At 43.5% G+C, this 18068-nt stretch overlaps 1 protein-coding gene across 1 annotated transcript in view; it reads right to left on the reverse strand.

Moving 5' to 3' along the window:
- Positions 1–18068, reverse strand: part of JHY (junctional cadherin complex regulator) — a gene marked incomplete at both ends in the record, with an annotated part of 53421 nt that overhangs the window by 16201 nt on the left and 19152 nt on the right. Inside the window, one exon of the mRNA XM_080930530.1 lies at positions 3560–3673. Coding sequence (XP_080786656.1) covers positions 3560–3673 — 114 coding nt within the window. The remainder of the gene's footprint in view (positions 1–3559; positions 3674–18068) is intronic.

The raw sequence follows: 18068 nt of genomic DNA on the forward strand, positions 1-18068 counted from the left end.
CATGTAAAAAAGAACCCATCACGACCCACATCTGTGCGATGCTAATTGAAAAATGCAGCCATTAGGGAGCTCATTGGAGGCCAGTGAAAAATCCTCAGACTGGGCAAAGCACACTTTTTCTTGTTCGGATTTGTTTCAGTTGGTGGGGAGGAAGGATCAAATCAGGAGGATGCAGTTTTCGGTTTGCTTTCGCTTCTCCGATACAGTCTGCAAGGCTGACAGCACAAGCCTCTGCACATTCCCAAGTGATAGTCTCCTTCCCTGGTTCTAACAGAAGCACATTAGGACGCTAAGCACAGGACTGTTTACGTTTATGACAGTAATATATGGTATCGCTGGAAATATCGGTATTTATAAAAAATGGTTACTCTTTGAAATGTGACATGTTTTCTTTGGGATTCGAGCCATTTGAGGACTGATGGGGGCGCTCACTGAATCTTATAAAGGTTTGGTTTTCACCTGAAGTGCTCCCAACCCTTTAAAAACGGACAAATAAACCTCCTATGCATCCAGCTAAAAGAAAGGTTTTCTTCCACATGGTTTATCAAGAGGCATGGGGGATAACGGGTAAAGAGCCTCACCCAAGAGTGTACCCCAAGTACACTCTTCCTTGCAGTGGGCCCCCAAAAGTGTTACCTGGATTTTATTTTTATTACATCTATCTGTTTGTGTGCCCGCACAGGCATCAGTTTTCCCTTCCATCAAGTGGGTCCCAGGAATAGAACTCATGTCGTCAGGCTTGGTGGCAAGCGCCTTTGCTTGGTGAGCCATCTTGCTGGCCCAGAAATTGCTATTTTATAACCAGACAGGGGTCTTTCTAAAACACAGTGGCTCTTCAGATGGTCAGCATGTCAGCAAAGGTCGAACAAGCCTCCCTTGGTTATGATCTATAAGCTATAAACTCAGACTGACCACTCATGGAATTCCTTGTAACATCTGTTCAGCTTTTCTCTGAATAATAGACTAACTATTAGACATACTTTCTGTCATCAACTGGCTTACATTTCCCCCATTTTCCTTTTTTATTCCAACCAAAACAAACAAACAAACAAACAGCCCCAGGAGAAATTCCTCTTCTGGGAGGTCCTGGTCACTGCTTGATTCTAGCCATTTGCTGTCTCCTGTGTTGTCTCAGCCTCTCTTAGGGTGCTTTGTCAACAAAGGCCAAAGTCTCATCATTTTACCAAACCTGAATTGTCTCGAGTGTTAAATCCTCCATTCACATAGACATAAGTGCCCAGAGATGTCATTTCAGTCCTCAGAAAGCAAGACATTTCCGGACTTGATACAATTTCTCTCACCTTCCAAGTAGCCTCCTTGAGATCTGCCGCTGGCTGGAGATTTATTACCGTACAATTGAGGCATCAGGTGTCACTCTTTAGGTGGTGAGACCTGAGTCCCCTGAAGCTAATATACAAAGCCATTCTCAGGCTATTTAATCTCCATCAGCGAGGAAATCCGAGATTTCATTCTGTTCTCACTAGGATCCTTTTGTTACCCACACTGGCAATTGGTACGCCCTCCGTGCACTCAGACTAACGGCTTAATGGCAGTAGGTTTTCATATCACATGTGGAGTGACGTTGTTGGGGACTCTCCATGCCTAAAGCTGAGGTGAGAGTGACACAGGGAGACTCATCTCTTAGTCATCTGTGTCCGCCCACACTGTGTTTTCACTCCAGCCTTGTGAAAGGCACTGTCTGCCTGAGTTCAAGTCCCAGCAACCACATGGTGGCTCACAACCATCTGTAATGGGATCCGATGCCCTCTTCTGGTGTGTCTGGAGACAGTGACAGTGTACTCATGTAGATAAAATAAATAAGTCTTTAAAAAAATATGACTTTAGGTTCTAATTTTTTTGTCTAATTATCTTATGTATATGTGAATTTTGTCTGAATATATGTCTATGCACTGTGTGTGTGTGTGTGTGTGTGTGTGTGTGTGTGTGTCTGCTGTCTATGGAGTCCAGAAGAGGATGTCAGATCCCTGGGACTGGAATTAGAGAGAGTGAGCTGCCATGTGGGTGTTGGGAATTGAACCCCGGACCAGCCATGGCTCTTAAACACTGACCCATCTCTTCAGTTCCTATCTAATTAAGAAACATCCAGCATGAATTATTACCTAAGTCCCTCATTGCTAGAAACTTCAGATAAACAGATGCCAGTGTTGACCAAACCAAAGGCACAGCTCTTTAGAAAGATGGGGAAAGGAACCAGTCACAGATGGTGTTTAGTGAAGAACTCACTGCCATTTCATGATGCCACCACTGGCACTTAGAAGGGTTTTCTGGCTAAGGACATATTTTGGCAAGGCCTCTGAGGACCTGATGCCTTTAGTTTGGGCACACCAATGAAATGGGACCTCCGAAACCCGAGAAGACCCACAGGAGAGAAGAGAAAGGTCCAGGCCTCTACAGCCGCAGGACAGGCCCATGAAGAGGTCCTAAGCAGGCTGTAAAGATTTAATGTGGGCACAGGAATCTGACATGAAAATCATGACAACCTAAGGCTCTCTATGAGACTAGTTAGTGTCTTGTCCTCCACACCCAGGAAGACACTGCTGTTCTTATCTTTTCCATGTTTTGATGCGGCCTCCCTGAGACATCAGCTTTCAGGAAGTTCTGAGTAAGTGACTTGATTTATTTCAATTGTACCAGAGGCCTGGGGACCTGCTGAGGACAAGATAGGGTTTAAGATGACTGTCTTTTCTAACTTCTCCGATGCTTGGAGGAACTTTAATGCTTTGAACTTTACAGTTGCTTCATGTATGACTTTAACTGGTGATGTCAACAGGTTCCTTAGGCTTGGTGATTTCAAAAGGCCCACGACCCACCCCACCCCATGCCCTTGAGACAAGGTCTCATTGTGTAGCATTGGCAGACCTGGAACTTGTGATGTAGACCAGGTTGACCTCTGACTGACAGCCACGTGCCTGCCTCTGAGTGCCAGAACATTGGAATGAAAGATATCCAACCATGCTCATCCTTAAGAAGGGATGAAACCTGTTCCAAGAATGACTCTATATAATTCCACGTGCCAGCCCAGGGAATGATCAGCTACAAATGACCTTTCTATTTCTTCTAGAAACAGTGGAACAATAATCCCCCCTCCCAACTACACTTATGACTGTCCATGGACAAGAAAGATGCCTTCATACTACAGACACCGGTTGGTAAGCTTGCATATTCTGGAAGCAAAGTTGGTGGGGTTCTGAGGGATCCCATCTAGCATCAGGAACAGTGCTTCCTGAGTCTTCCGGGTAGCTATTTGCTCCCAAAGGAAACATTATCTTTCCTCTGCACACCCCCATTCCCTTCCTTCTGAGAGAGGTTTTGTCTCTGTATGTTTGGAGTGTGAAGTGATGGTGTTCTGGGACAGGGGATCTTTCCCAAGTAGTTAGGGTTGCTGGCAGAGCAGGCTTGCAAGCTACGGCAGAAGGCATGGGTAGGTAGGCATCCTAGGCTTAAAATAACTCTTAAAGGACAAGGACTCAGTGACAAACATTACTTATATCCAGCAGTATCACTCGAAGCACACTTAACACACAATCTAGCAGGTGACCTTGAGCTGTTTTGCTCTCTGATGCCATTTGTCCTCAGGATCCATGAAAGTATTTTCGACTTCTTTGTCATTCTGGACAGCCATCTTGCCAGTATCCCTGATGGGGTAGGAAATCTAAGAGGATAAAACACACAGAGCAGTAAGTGGCATATACTGCATCCTAAGTGGGTTCATTTCAGTCTTACAGCCGCAGGGCCCCAGTGTGTGGACTCTAGGGAGAGGTCCTGCAGAGACAGGCTTTATGTTTGGTTTATTGCAAGGGTCCATTTCAAGTCTTGGGCGCTTACATCAGTCAATCTTTCATCTCTGTGATTAAAAAAAATCAACAAGATAAACAGTTTCAAAGGAGGAAGCATTTATTTTCCTGCATGGTTGTACAGAGAGAGACTATCTTGTGTATTAAATGGATGGTTGTGGAGGGTACAGCCCATGGTCACTTAGGGGCTGGGGTAAGGCACAATATCATGGTGGGAGTGTTGCCTGAAACAAAGTGGTTTAGCAGACAGCAGCCAGGTAGCAGGAGACACAGGGGAAGGGGCTGACATCTTAGTATATTCCCTATGACTTACTTCCTCCAACTGGCCCCTAGCTCCTAAAATTTGTACCATCTCCCAATAGTACCATCACGTGGGGGCCAAACCTTCAATATCTCAGATCTTGAGGGCCACCTGAGATAAAAATCATTAGAAGAAACTGGGTTTCTCTCATGGAAGATACAAATAAAGTATTGTCTCTTGAAGACATGAAGAGGGAAAGGATGCTTTGAGGTCTAAATACTCCTTGTTTAAATGTCCCATAGCTTGTCAGTAAACAACTTTAGGAAAATTATTTGAACAGAATACACCAAGTAACAACTGACCCCACCAACAGGCACATGATACCACACCCTTTACCAACCATGGGGACTATGTCCTGATAAACCCATCATTAGTTTAAAAAATGTACTTAATACTCACGCTGACCAAGTTTTGTCAACTTTACACAAGCTAGAGTCTTTTGGAAAGAGGGAATCTCAATTGAGAAAATGCCCCCACCAGACTCACCCGTGGGGCATTTCTAGCTTGATGTTTGTCGTGGGAGGGCTCAGCTCACGGTGAATAGTGACACCATAGTGCTAAGAGTCTTGGGTTGTAAAAAAAAAAAAAAGCAAACTGAGCAAGCCTGTAAGCAGGATTATGCTGTGGCCTGTGCTTCATTCCTGCCTTCAGCTTCCTGCTTTGAGTTCCTGTCCTGACTTTTTTCACTGTCGGGGGTGTGATCCAAGAATTGTAAGATGAACTTACCTGTTTCCCAAGTTGTTCATGGTGTTTCTATCACAGCAACATACACCCCACAACATCCAATAAACCAAACGCCACAGCTTAGTTTAGTCTACTTTAATTGTGCCTACACCATTGAGCCTCAGGTGTGGTGGTACACACCTGTCATTCCCTGCTTGGGAAGCTGAGGCAGGGGGATGGAGAGATGGTGGAAGGTGGTGGAAACTTTAGGAGGTGGGGTCTTAGTTGGAGAACACAAGCCCCTGGGAGTTTGCCTTTGAAGGCTACACTGGATCTGCTTCCTGACAACCCAATGTAAACAGCATTTTCCTGCATATGCTGCAACCGGGATATCCTGGGCTATCACCTCAGGATCAGTGGAACCAAATTAACCAAATTATCTCCATAATGAACCTCTGAAACCATAAGCAAAACAGATCTTTCCTTTTCTGTCTGTTTTCTCCAGGATTTTGGGTCTTTGTTTCATAACAAGAACCAGTCTTCTATAATGAGGCAAGGTTCCCAGCAGTGGGACCTGAGACACCGACCCAGCCACAAACCTTTCAACCAACAATATGTCCTGCCTGCATGTGCTGGGCTAACTGTGGAGCAAAATCTGTGGGACTGGCCAACTAATGAACTGGTCCAACTGAGGCCCACAGCATGAGAGGGAAGCCCACACCTGACACTGTGTAGGTGAACAAGAACCAGAAGCTGGTTAGCCCAGAGACTCAAGATAGAACCAAATATGACTGGCTAAAAATTTTTTAAAGTCACTGAAATAATTCCTGATGATGTTCTGCTATACTCACAGATCGGTACCTAGCCCAGTTGTCATCAGAGGAACATCGCCCAGCAACTGATAGGATCAGATACAGAAACCTACAGGCAAACACTAGGTGAAGCCAGGGAAACCTCAGAGAAGGAGAAGGCAGATTCTAGGAGCCAGAGGAGCCAAGGACACCAGGAGAACACAGCCCGAAGATCAATTAAACAGGGCTCATGGGGGCTCACAGAGACTGAAGTGGCAATCACGGGACCTGCATGGGTCTGACCTAGGTCCTCTGCATGTCTGCTATGGCCATTTAGCTCCTAACAGTCAGTGGGAGAGGGGGTGTCTCTGATTCTTTTGTCTCTGAGTGGTACCTTTTCCCTTCTACCGGATTACCTCAGGGTTTGTGCCTAGTCTTATTGTAATGTTATGCTATGTTTGGTTCCCTGGAAGGCCTCCTCTTCCTCCTCTTCCTTCTTTTTAAAAAGGAAAGTGGAGAAGTGAAAATGGAGAAGTGTATTTAGGAGACAGGGGAGCTCGGAGGAGGGGAGGTAGGGTAAAACTATGGTGGGCTGTAATGTATATAAAGAATAAATGTTAAAAGTAAAAAATGTGTCTGAGCTATACGGAACCTGTTAGAACATCCAGCAGAAAGCAGATGTAGAGCTCTGGCATCTCGGTGTAGGAAGAGAACCTGGAAAGAAGCCATTTCAAGCCCTAGGACATCCATACCTGGACATTCATCCAGTCTGCCTGCCTTTCCTGGCTGGCAGTTTTCAACGGACTCAGAAGCCTCTCTTATGCAATCTTAATGTTTCTGTCTCAAGCTTCCCCATCCAACCCCACTGTGGCACCCTGCTCCGGTTAGGTTCTGGTGACTACCGACTGCTTCCCCACCTATAAAATGCCAAGTCTCTTCCTTTCTGAATGCATGCAATTCAGTTTTTAAATGTAGCTTTAAGGCTTTGCCCTAACTTATCTTGCTAATTTCCTGTGGTGGGCTGTGGAGTGTGGCGTGGCTACGTGCAAGACTGCAGGATGGTAGAGACCAGATCCGATAGGTTTGAGTTCAGATTCTCCCTCTGCTGCTTACGGTTACCAGGGCGTCTAATGTCCTACAGATACTAAGCGGGAAATGTGTTTGTTGACTATTATGTGCTAAGTAAACATTTGACCACGGATACAGTCTTACTCCTTTCCATTCAGAATGGCATGTTTTAGCTCAATAAAAATAAAGTTTCCTTGACCTTGAGCATAACCTCATCTGTCTCTAATTAGTCCATGAAATAGCTATCAGAATCAACACACACACACACACACACACACACACACACACACACACATACACACACACATACACACACACATACACACACACACACATACACACACACACACACACACACACACACACACACACACACCAGAAAAGGAAGTTAGACAGTATGGAAGCTTAAATATTTGAAAGTTGATCTGGGGCTGGTGAGATGGTGTAGAAGGAATGGTTCTCAACCTTCCTAATGCTGCGACCCTTTAATACAGTTCCTCATGTTGTGGTGACCTTCCCAGCCATAAAATTGTTGTGAATTGCTACTTCACAACTGTAACTTTGCTGCTGTTATTAATCATGATGAAAACGGTTTGGGGAGATAGAGGTTTGGCGAAGGGGTCGCGATCCACAGGTTGGGAACCATTGGCTTAGAAGGTACCGTTTGCTGTGCATGTTTAACAACCTTGTATATGAAGGCTGAAGGTGAGACCAATCTTGCAACATTCTCCTCTGACTTCTACATATGCACTGGTGCATGCATGTGACATACTCTTTCATCACACACATACACAATAATAATAATGCATTTTTTATAAAGATAAACTGAAAGTGAGAAGAATAGGAAAAAAAAGCCAACTGCTTAGATTTTTATTCCTAAAATAAAGATGAAAAAAATGTACTATTTAATTATGGCTGCTTTCTAACTGAACACAATCATCTACTTTTGAATGAGCAACCTCCTCTGCAAGTGGATATAACCTCACAACATGAAATAGTCTAAACTTTAGAATGCCTAAAGAAGGTCAAGGACTACTCCTGAAATTTGCATCAAGGCTTCCCTTATACAACAGCTCTCAGAAGCACCCTGAATCACAAAATAACAGTTAGGGCATCATCGCAGATGTTTCTGTTTTTTTTATTTTTGCTTTTTTAATTTTGAGACAAGGTCTTGCTCTGTAGTAGGCGGGCCTTCATTCTGCTGTCTCAGCCCCCAGAGCGCTGGAATTCCAGGGACGTGTGTCCATGCCTGGCTGTCATTACCATGATGTTAACCAGAAGCATGGCTTCTTTAAAAGAAAAATCAGGGCTGGAGAGATGGCTCTGTGGCTAAGAGCAGTGACTGCTCTTCCAAAGGTCCTGAGTCAAATCCCAGCAACCACATGGTGGCTCACAACCATCTGTAATGAGATCCAATGCCCTCTTCTGGCGTGGCTGAAGACAGCTACAGTGTAATTATATATAATTGACAAATAAATCTTTAAGAAAAAGAAAAATCAACTCTGATGAGACATCAAGAGAAGGAAAAATGTTAACTAGGGTGACTAAGCAGGCAAGGGTTCTCTTTGATTTTGAAGATCCTCAACATGTCTTCTGGAGGGAGCAGGAGAGATGACCAATGGTATGTAGATTCTCCAGCTTTTGCAAAGGCAAAGTGAAACCTAAGATGTGCTTTAGGTAATGGGGTTTATCATCAGTGGCATCAATTTCCTATTGCAAACTGTGATGGTTTGTACACGCTTAGGCCAGGGAGTGGCACTATTAGGAGTTGTGGCCCTGTCACTGTGGGTGTGTGATTTAATACCCTCATCCTTGCTGCCTGGAAGCCAGTATTCTGCTAGCAGCCTTCAGATGAAGAGGTAGAATGCTCAGCTCCTCCTACACCATGCCTGTCTGGACACTGCCATGTTCCTGCCTTAATGATACTGGACTGAGCCTCTGAACCTGTAAGCCAGCCCCAATTAAATGTCCTTATAAGAGTTGCCTTGGTCATGGTGTCTGTTCACAGTGGTAAAACCCTAAGAAAGCAACTTCCTTTGCCAGAGAGTGAAGGACATACACTGCTTTTGTGCACAATATTTTGGCAGAGCTTGGCTGAATCACCGCAGTGGGCTTGCTAGGCAGGTAAAACATACTTCTACATTAGCTCTTTGAAAGTGGTGTGGGACACAACCTCTGCCATCCATTTTTTCCTCTTTCTTTCTTTCTTTTTTTTTTTTTTTGTGAACCATTCTATTAATACCAATCAAATCGAGAAAATGATCAAATGAAATTGCATTTTGAGCATCGTAAGCTGTGTAATGTCTATTCTGTTAAATTGAGGCCTATAATTGCTTCTGTACTGAAAAGATACAACAAAGACAGCAATCATGGCATGTCATTATCCCAGACTCGAAAACCGGCCTTTGCAGGGAGGACTTCAAAGGCTTGTGGTTCTCAAATTGCATTTGGCTGCTATTGTTGAAGCGCAGGCAATCTTGATTAGGTGTTTACACTGAGGTAAGGCGAAGAGCAGAGAGTCTGAGTGCTTGGGTCTAGAGCCATTAAAAAATTGTACATTATGTTCCTTGCTTTGAAGTGAGGGTTTGTAGGGAGGAAAGCAACTCAGATTGAGGACAGCTGAGCTAGACTGGGCTGCCGTTTCTCTCTCAAAGAAACACATCGGGTTCTTAGAGAATCAGATAGAGAGCCATAGCCAAGGCTTCGTCCAGAGCCGTGTGACACAGCAGATAGGCATAACACACAACACACTCTTCATAAACATACTAATATTAGGAAGTTCTCACTGCAGGCTGTGCCCTTGCCTCCCCGTATATCCTGCCTTTCCTACTGTCTTACTTGCCATGGGGAGTTTCACATTAGTCGAGCATTTGCTATGCGTGTTCCTGGTACTAATGTACTAGCAACTAACCACATGCCCAAATTGAATAAGCCAAAGGGTCAGATTAAAGAAGTATATTACTGTATGTAAATGTGTGTATGCACGCGTGTGATGTGTATACCACAGTGTATATGCCAAGGACAGAGAACAACTTGAGGACTTTGTTCTTTCTGTTCACCATGTATGGCCCTGGGTATCAAACTCTGTCTTGGCCGCAGGCCTCTTTACCTGCTGAGCCATCTTGCCAACCCAAAGTCCAGGTATGTTTTTTGTTTATTTTATTTTATTTATTTATTCATTTATTTTTATGTATGTATGTATGTATGTATGTATGTATATATGTATGTATTTATTTATTTATTTAATGTTCTGATATACCGCTACTTACATTCTCACTTTGGGCATAATCACTGGAGCTACTGAGGGTTTCATTATTCATTTGGCTAACGAGTGCTTGGAAGCACTTATTCCTGTCCTAGTCCTGATACTTTTGCCCTGGGTTGTTTTACACCTGCTCATGTTTCCATGGTTGGCAAAAAAAAAAACAAAAACAAAACAAAAAAAAAAAAAAAAGACTGATTTATATTCTACTACTATGAGGTGACTTTGCTGACACTCAGCATGGCTGCTTAAATTACCAAAGGGCTTTGTATTTTTCAGCTGCTTAGAGACAACACACATGAAATATTTGGACTCTGTTGCTAGCCTGTCTCCATTCCCATAGAACACCGAGAACACGTGTGCTTAATATGAATTTGATGTTGAATACTGTGGATATGTACACATATGTACCCTCACGTGCACATGTATGTATGTGTGTGTGTGTGTGTGTGTGTGTGTGTGTGTCTGGGCGCGTGCGTGCTGCTTTTTTGAGACAGGGTTTCTCTGTGTAGCTCTGGCTGTCCTGGAAATTGCTCTGTAGGTCAGGCTGGGATCAAAGGCATGTGTCACCACCACATATATATTTTTTTGTAAATGTTTCTTTTCAGTAGAAGATTCTGGAGCTGTTAAGACCCACAGAATGATCATTGTCTCCTACTTTAAAACTTTCTTACTTTCTATTGCCCTAATCTTTTCAATTGTGCAAGGCATGTACCTTGGGACCCAACATGCAGGCTGGAGTCCTCATTCCTGTGCATTTCGAAGTCCTACTGATGGTTAACCGCATGGACCGTTATTTCTGGGTGGGTATGAAGACCGTTCTCTGCTTGGAGACTACCCTTTACTTTGTTATGTGCATTTCTTCATTTAAAAAGATGTATTTATTTATTTACTATGTACACAGTGGTCTACCTGCATGACAGAAGAGACCTTACTATAGGTTATGAGCCACCATGTGGTTGCTGGGAATTGAACTCAAGACCTCTGGAAGAGCAGCCAGTGCTCTTTCTATACCTCTGAGCCATCTTTCCATCCCCTGCATTTATTTATTTATCAAGGATTGTACCTAGGTATTTGTGTATGCTAGGAAAGCTAGATCCTTATTCTTAATTTTTTTTCTGAGATAGTATCTCATGAAGTTATCCAGGCTGGCTTCTAACTCATATCCCCTTGCCTTAGCTTCTGGAGTAGCTGGGATTACAGATGTGTACCATCTGTTTACAATATTGGTCTTGGTCCAAATGAAACTTCCTCCACAAAGTCTTCCCTGATTCCCAAATGAAGCAACCATGGACACACATTGTATTTTCCCTCTCCTAACAGAAACCACTGTGTGTCTTGTGATTTTTTTTCTCCCTTTGATTTAGTCAAGGTTATCATTGCTGCAAAGAAACTCCATAAACAAAAGCAACTTGTGGAGGAAAGGGTCTTTCCGTTTACATTCTTGCAACTGTTCATCACTGAAGGAAGTTAGGACAGGGATTTAAACAGGGCATGAACCTGGAGGTAGGAGCTAATGCAGAGACCACAGAGGGGTACTGCTTACTGGCTTACTTGCTCAGCCTGCTTTCTTACAGAATCCAGGACCACAAGCCTAGGGGATGGCACCACCCACTATGGGCAGGGCCCTCCTTCATCATTTACTAATTGACAAAATGCCTTACAGCTGTATCGAATGGAGGCATTTTCCCAATTGAGATCCACTCCTTTCAAATGACTCTAGCTTGTGTCAAGTTGATATAAATTTAATTATCACACCCTTCTTAACTGAAATTCCATAAGGGCAGAACAGAGGGGCTATGGCAGGACTGTCATGTTGTACGTACAGATATTGCACTGTGTATTTGTATTTCCTAGTGGTTCTGAGTGTGCCTGGCATAGAGATAGCCACAAATAGAACTAGACGACAAAATTGACCTGAGTTGTTCCTAAGCTCATCCAGCTTCATAGGAATAGCTATAGTCAGCTGTTCACACAGATTCCATATCCACAGGTGTAATCAGGGACTGGGGCTTGGCTTAGCACTTCCCTGGCATGAGCTTAATCTCCATCCAGTATCTCAAAGGGGGGAAAAAAACTAAAACAACAAACAAATCCGGACAAGTATCTGACTGACCACGTTTTTTGTTTGTTTGTTCTGTTTTTTTAAAAATACAATACACCAGCACAAGCATGTCCAGACTCAAGCCCCAACCTCATCACCCCCCAGAATAATATGGAATATGGCATAATAGTTATTGTGAGGTATGAAAGGTAAGGAAGAGCTGTCTGACAGTTCACTTGAGGATGTATATAGGGTTCACACAAATACCATACCATTTAATAGAGGGACTTGAACTCATCAGATTTTAGTGCCAGACAGAGGTCCCCCATGGATATAAAGGGACAGTTAAAAATTACTTCATTGTCCAGGCACGTTTGTGGTTTACATCAAAGCCAGGTAGTGAACTGCCAATACAATGGGGTGGAGAGTAGGGCTTCATCTTTCCTCTTACTCTTGCTCACTGTGCCCCAGGTCCACTGGTCCTCCAGCCCCCTCAGGCTCTCATAGTTATCCCCCCTCATGCATCATCTTCCCCAAATATGCATGGCATATTTTCTCATGGCCTCCACATTCTCAGAGAGATGCTACCATGAGACCTACTTTAAATTGGGATTTCCCCAACCTTGGCAAAGCTTTTGATATCTTCTCTGTTTCATTCCTCCCTTATTGCTAATGTATTACCGCTATTGTCCACCCCTTCTACATACATAGTCAGTCCTTGTCTCCTTCCCTCCGTCCCATCTTGTCTTTTCTCTTTTCTCCTCTTTCCACCATAAGAGATCAGGTAGAATTTTCTGGTGGCTCAAACATTTTGGATTTGGGAGTGTTTCAGATTTGGCGTCTGGGATTAGTGATTCTCAGTCAGTAGACCAGTTTCTGGTAACTTTGGGTTGTTTACATGTCTCCTTCCCTCTCTTCCATAAGATCTCAGGAGGATGTGACCACAGACTCACAGCAGCCTGGGTCATTTAATAAAACAAAAATGTCACGCACACTGCTTTTGACTTTACTTCAAATTCATGCAATGTGCCCTGTGATGTAAGACATCGCAGAATTACTCAAAGTGACGGGTACAGTTTTGAAAGCTTAGAAGTGACTAATCCTTAAAAATGATTAATTGTGAGAAATTTTCAGTGTTTTAATGGGCATGCCTAAGCTACATGGGAGGTTTCTCTCTGCATGGATCCGTCTTCAGTTCCATGGATTTAATGAAGTGTCGCTCTAGAGTGCTGAGCAGGGCCCACCAGAAGGATGCCTCAGAAATGTCTCATATTGAAAAAACTATAAAGTTCAATTGGAATTACACAGTCATAAGTAAGTGCTCTTGTGTTGGTATAGGACAAAATAAGAAAATCTATCAATCAATGAACAGCCCTGGAGTCCCTGCTCGGCAGAAGAGTAACTGGAGCAAGTGTCACGGAGCCAGATCTCAAAAGCAGTGCAAAACCGAACCATTCTAAAAGAGCAGAGTCCCTGCTTCCAGCCCAGCACAGTTATAAAAAGATGACCAAAACTTAAATAAGAGAAAGATCTTACAGATAACTCAGAGCTTCCCTTAATTAGCAGCCATGGAAAAGAAGAGCAATTTAGTACTTGGATGACGTCTTCTCAATAGGAAACTGTAAGTTCAGCTAAGCATTCAATAACAAATACATCATATAGGGCCTATGTGACATTAAATGTGTTAACATATGGATTGTCATCTGAACATATCAATAATCCTGAATCTGCTGTAGAAAGTCAGAAAGTGTTTGTGGGTTTTTTTCTTGTTTGTTTGTTTTTGTTTTTTTGAAATATTGTCTCATGTAGCCCAGGTTGGACATGAGAGCTCAGGGTATCTGAGGATGGCCTTGAACTCTTGACTGCTTCTGTCTCCCAAGTGATGGGCTAAACAAGTATGTACCACCATGCTGGGTTTATTGAGAAACAAGTGGATCTTTGAAAATTCAAGGCCAGTCAGGGTACTATGGTGAGACCCCACATAAACAAAAAGCTAATAGAGAGATAATCATAATTGTAGCCAAGCAGACCTCTTGAAAGGTCAGATTTAAGGAGGGAAAATGTTGAACGGATTATGACACAAAATTATAATTTAAAAATCAAAGCATTAAATACTGTGTATATGACCCAAAGTTATAAGTTCCTTATATTAAATCCAAAGCTCAATTATTCAAGAAATGTGCCAACTAGGTGGATATAAGATTGCAAGTTTCGAAAGCCAGTGAGATGGCTTGGTGGTGCCGGTTCTTGTGCCCAAGTCTGACAAACTGAGTTTGACTCCTGGGACCCACATGGTGGAAAGAGAGAATCAAGTTCCACAAGTTGTCCTCTGACCTCTGCATGATGCAGTGGCAAGCAAGTGCCAAATCAACCAATCAATCAATCAACCAACCAACCAACCAACCAACCAACCAACCAAACAACCAACCAAACAACCAACCAACACCAATTAATCAACACAATAAAAATCATAGGGTTCTGTAATGCATGGGTAGGGTTTGAATGACTGGGGATAATTAGGAGACAACATTTTCCAAGAGAACCAACTAAGAGTGACAGGTAGACTTGCCTATGAATGTCTTGATATCATAAGTTGGTTGTAGGGATGAAATGAAGTGGGGGGAAGGGATATGGCACCCTCCTCCACTTCCTGGCTATCATAAAACGAACTTCTCTGCTCTACCACACCCTCTCCAACATGGCAGATAGAAACTGGTTTCATAGAAACCTCTCTTCCTTCAAGCTGCTTTTCTCTCAGATATTTTTTACATACCACCACCAACAGCAAAAAAGGCTGGCTAAATTGGATCCCCTGGGGCTAGAGAGATGGCTCAGTGGTTAAGAGCACTGGCTGCTCTTCCAGAGGTCCTGAGTTCAAATCGCAGCAACCACATGGTGGCTCACAACCATCTGTAATGAGATCTGATGCCCTCTTCTGGTGTGGCTGAAGACAGCGGCAGTGTACTTATATATAATAAATAAATAAATCTTTAAAATGGATTCTCTTTATAGATGGTCTTTAAGTAGCAACACCACAGACATCACATTATACACAATAGACATAAAATCATACTCAACCACACCAGGCATGTCCTATTGTGTCCTTCTGCTACCCGAGATACTATTTTCATTTCTAGGCACTGTCGCATGAGGTAAAAAAGACCCTTAAGAGAGCCTATGCCTTAAGTAGTTTTCATTCTTTTCCTATAGCGAAAGGGCTGTGCATACATGCACACACATGCATATACATTTGTGCATGTGCATATGTAGATGTAAATGGGGAAGCCAGAGGATAATCTTGGATGTGTCTTTTCTTAGTGCCCTTCCCTTTTGTTTGTTTTTGTTTTGAGACAGGGTTTCTCTGGGTTGTCTGGCTATCCTGGAACTCTGTAGACCAGGCTGGCCTCCAACTTACAGATATTCACCTGCCTCTGCTTCCTGAGTGCTGGGATTAAAGGCATGCACCCCCACTACCCAGCTCTTTTCTTTCTTTTCTTTTTTCTTTTAACAGGGTCTCTCACTGGCCTGGAAGGTCACCAATTAGGCTAAGCCAGCTGGCCAATGAGCTGCAAGAAATCCCCTGTCTTCTCCTTCTCAGCACATACTACCATCACCAGCCCTCTCAAACCCCCAACAGGGGTTTTGGGGATCAAACTTAGGTCCTTTTACTTGCTGGTTGAGCAATACACAACCCGCGCCCTAATAATTTCCTTTTACTGCTGGTCCACCATATGTCAGGAGCCTTGAAGAAAGTGATCAAATAGTCTTCCAATGCAGAAGTTGTTGATCCCATAAGCAAGAGAAGGTTTCAAGGAGTCAGTAGCTCAAACCTCTGGCAAGAACTTATGCTAAGACTCAGGATGTAGCCCATGATTCTGACACCCATTTTATTTCAGTTTTATGGTCTTATTTGATACCACCCCGACCCCAAACTGTCTTCTTCCTCACGCAAGGGTGCTGCTACAAGGTGGGGCAGGTCAACACTCTTCGAAGATCTCTAATGTGTTTGTCTTTTGGATTCATTCCTTTAGGACTCAGCTCAAATGATACCTCTATACCAGACTTCTTTGGTACACGCAGCTTGTGTGGTTTTCTGTGAGTTGTTACCTGTTTCTGGGTCTGGGTCACACTGATGGAAAGCAGACTCCTGGATAGATGGGGGATCTATATGCCTTATTTTCTGCTGCATCCCAAAAAAAGAGAACCTAGGGCAGAGTTGGTACTCAGTAAATATCAGTAAAGGACAGATTGGCCTGCTGTTGGTTCATAGATCTGGACAGTGGCTTCAGTTTATGTTTTTACATGGTCCCAAAGAGTACAGACAATTGACAATCCTTCTGTATTTACCATTGTAAATTACCTGTAATTTCTTTTCATGATGTTAGTAGAAAAGGGCCAAATCACATGGATAAGGCACTTAGAGCCCTTCTGAACTCAGTCTAAACCTCACCTTCATCTTCAAAGTCTATTGAAATCAAGATAGAAGGACGGTTTCCGAACACAGTTCCTGTTAATGGTAAGCCATAAATTTGACTCATATGCTAAAGAGTTTCAAATACTCTGGGCTCCCAAATAAGTGCTGAAGGGTACCAGCAGAGCGGAGGCTGGATGGTGATGCTCAGGTGCCCTCTAGTGTGTGTTGCTTTTCACATCAGCTCCTAGCATCACCCACCATGTGCCTAAATCCATATCGAAAAGTGAAGTATGTACACGCCTTTCATCCCAGAACTTGGGAGGTAGAGGCAGGCCTGCTGAGTTTCAGGGCAGCCAAGGGCGCATAATAGAAAAGTCCTGTCTCAAAAAAGAAAGGAGGGAGGAAAAAAGTATGTGGGTGTGATGGTTTGCATATGCTCTGCCCAGGGAGTGACACTATTAGAAGGTGTGACCCTGTTGAAGTAGGTGTGTCACTGTGGGTGTGGGCTATAAGACCCTTATCCTAGCTGCCTGGAAGCCAGTATTCTGCTAGCAGCCTTTATATGAAGATGTAGAACTCTCAGCTCCTTCTGTACCATGCCTGCCTGGATGCTGCCATGTTTCTGCCTTGATGATACTGGACTGAACCTCTGAACCTGTAAGACAGCCTCAATTAAATGTTGTCCTTGTATGAGTTGCCTTGGTCATGGTGTCTGTTCACAGCAGTAAAACCCTAAGACAGTGGGAATATGTACCAACAGTTCTATGAAAAGAACAGCAGGAAAGACCATAGGAAAACAGGAGTTAAGGCTTGTGGTTCCATTCTGAATCAAGTGCAGGCGGGAAAGGGGGGAGCAACTTAGGTGGCTGTACACAGCTATCGGGTGAGAAGTTAGTCAGGATTATTTCAAAAGTGATACTGTAAGTGACCCTTACACACACACACACACACACACACACACACACTTTTTTTTTTTTTTGAGAACAGATCACATGTATCCCAGGTTAGCCTTTAGTTGCTATTTATCTAACAAAGACTTGAACTGCTGATGCTGTCTCCACTGTCCACATGCTAGGATAATGATTGTGTGCTACCATGCCTGGTCAATACGGTACCAGGGATCATACCCAGGGCTTCGTGTATGCCAGGCCAGCACTTTTCCACAGCCCTCCTTTCCCCCCTCCCCTGACCCTCATTTGCTGCTTTTTTCAATTTAGTTTTTAAGAAATGATAATTACAGTATATAGTTACATGTAAAACAGAACAGACACAGCCAGGGTTGGTAGTGCAAGACTTTAATCCCAGTGCTCCAGGGGCAGGGGCAGGCCGATCTCCGAGAGTTCCAGGACAGCTAGGGCTATATTGTGAGACCCTGCCTCAAAGCGAACAAACAAGAGAAAGAACGACAAAAGCCCACGGGCAGAAGGTGGGAAGCTCTGCCAGTTCCCCCTCCTCCAATCCTTTCTGTTCATGACCTGTGCAGTGGTCCAGTGTTTCACCATACAGTCTAGACCTAAAAAGTATAATCTTCCTGCATCAGCTTCCCTGTGTGCTGAGGTTACAGGTGTTTGTGTGTGTGTGTGTGTGTGTGTCTGTGTTAGACATATCAACGTGACATGCTTTTTTTTTATTCCTTTTGTTTTTTTTTTTTTTTTGTTTTTGTTTTTAACTCTATCTACCTGTTTTGCCCCCTTGAGTTTCTCTTACTGG

Source organism: Micromys minutus (genome assembly GCF_963924665.1).
Source record: "Micromys minutus genome assembly, chromosome: 16".
NCBI lineage: Eukaryota > Metazoa > Chordata > Mammalia > Rodentia > Muridae > Micromys > Micromys minutus.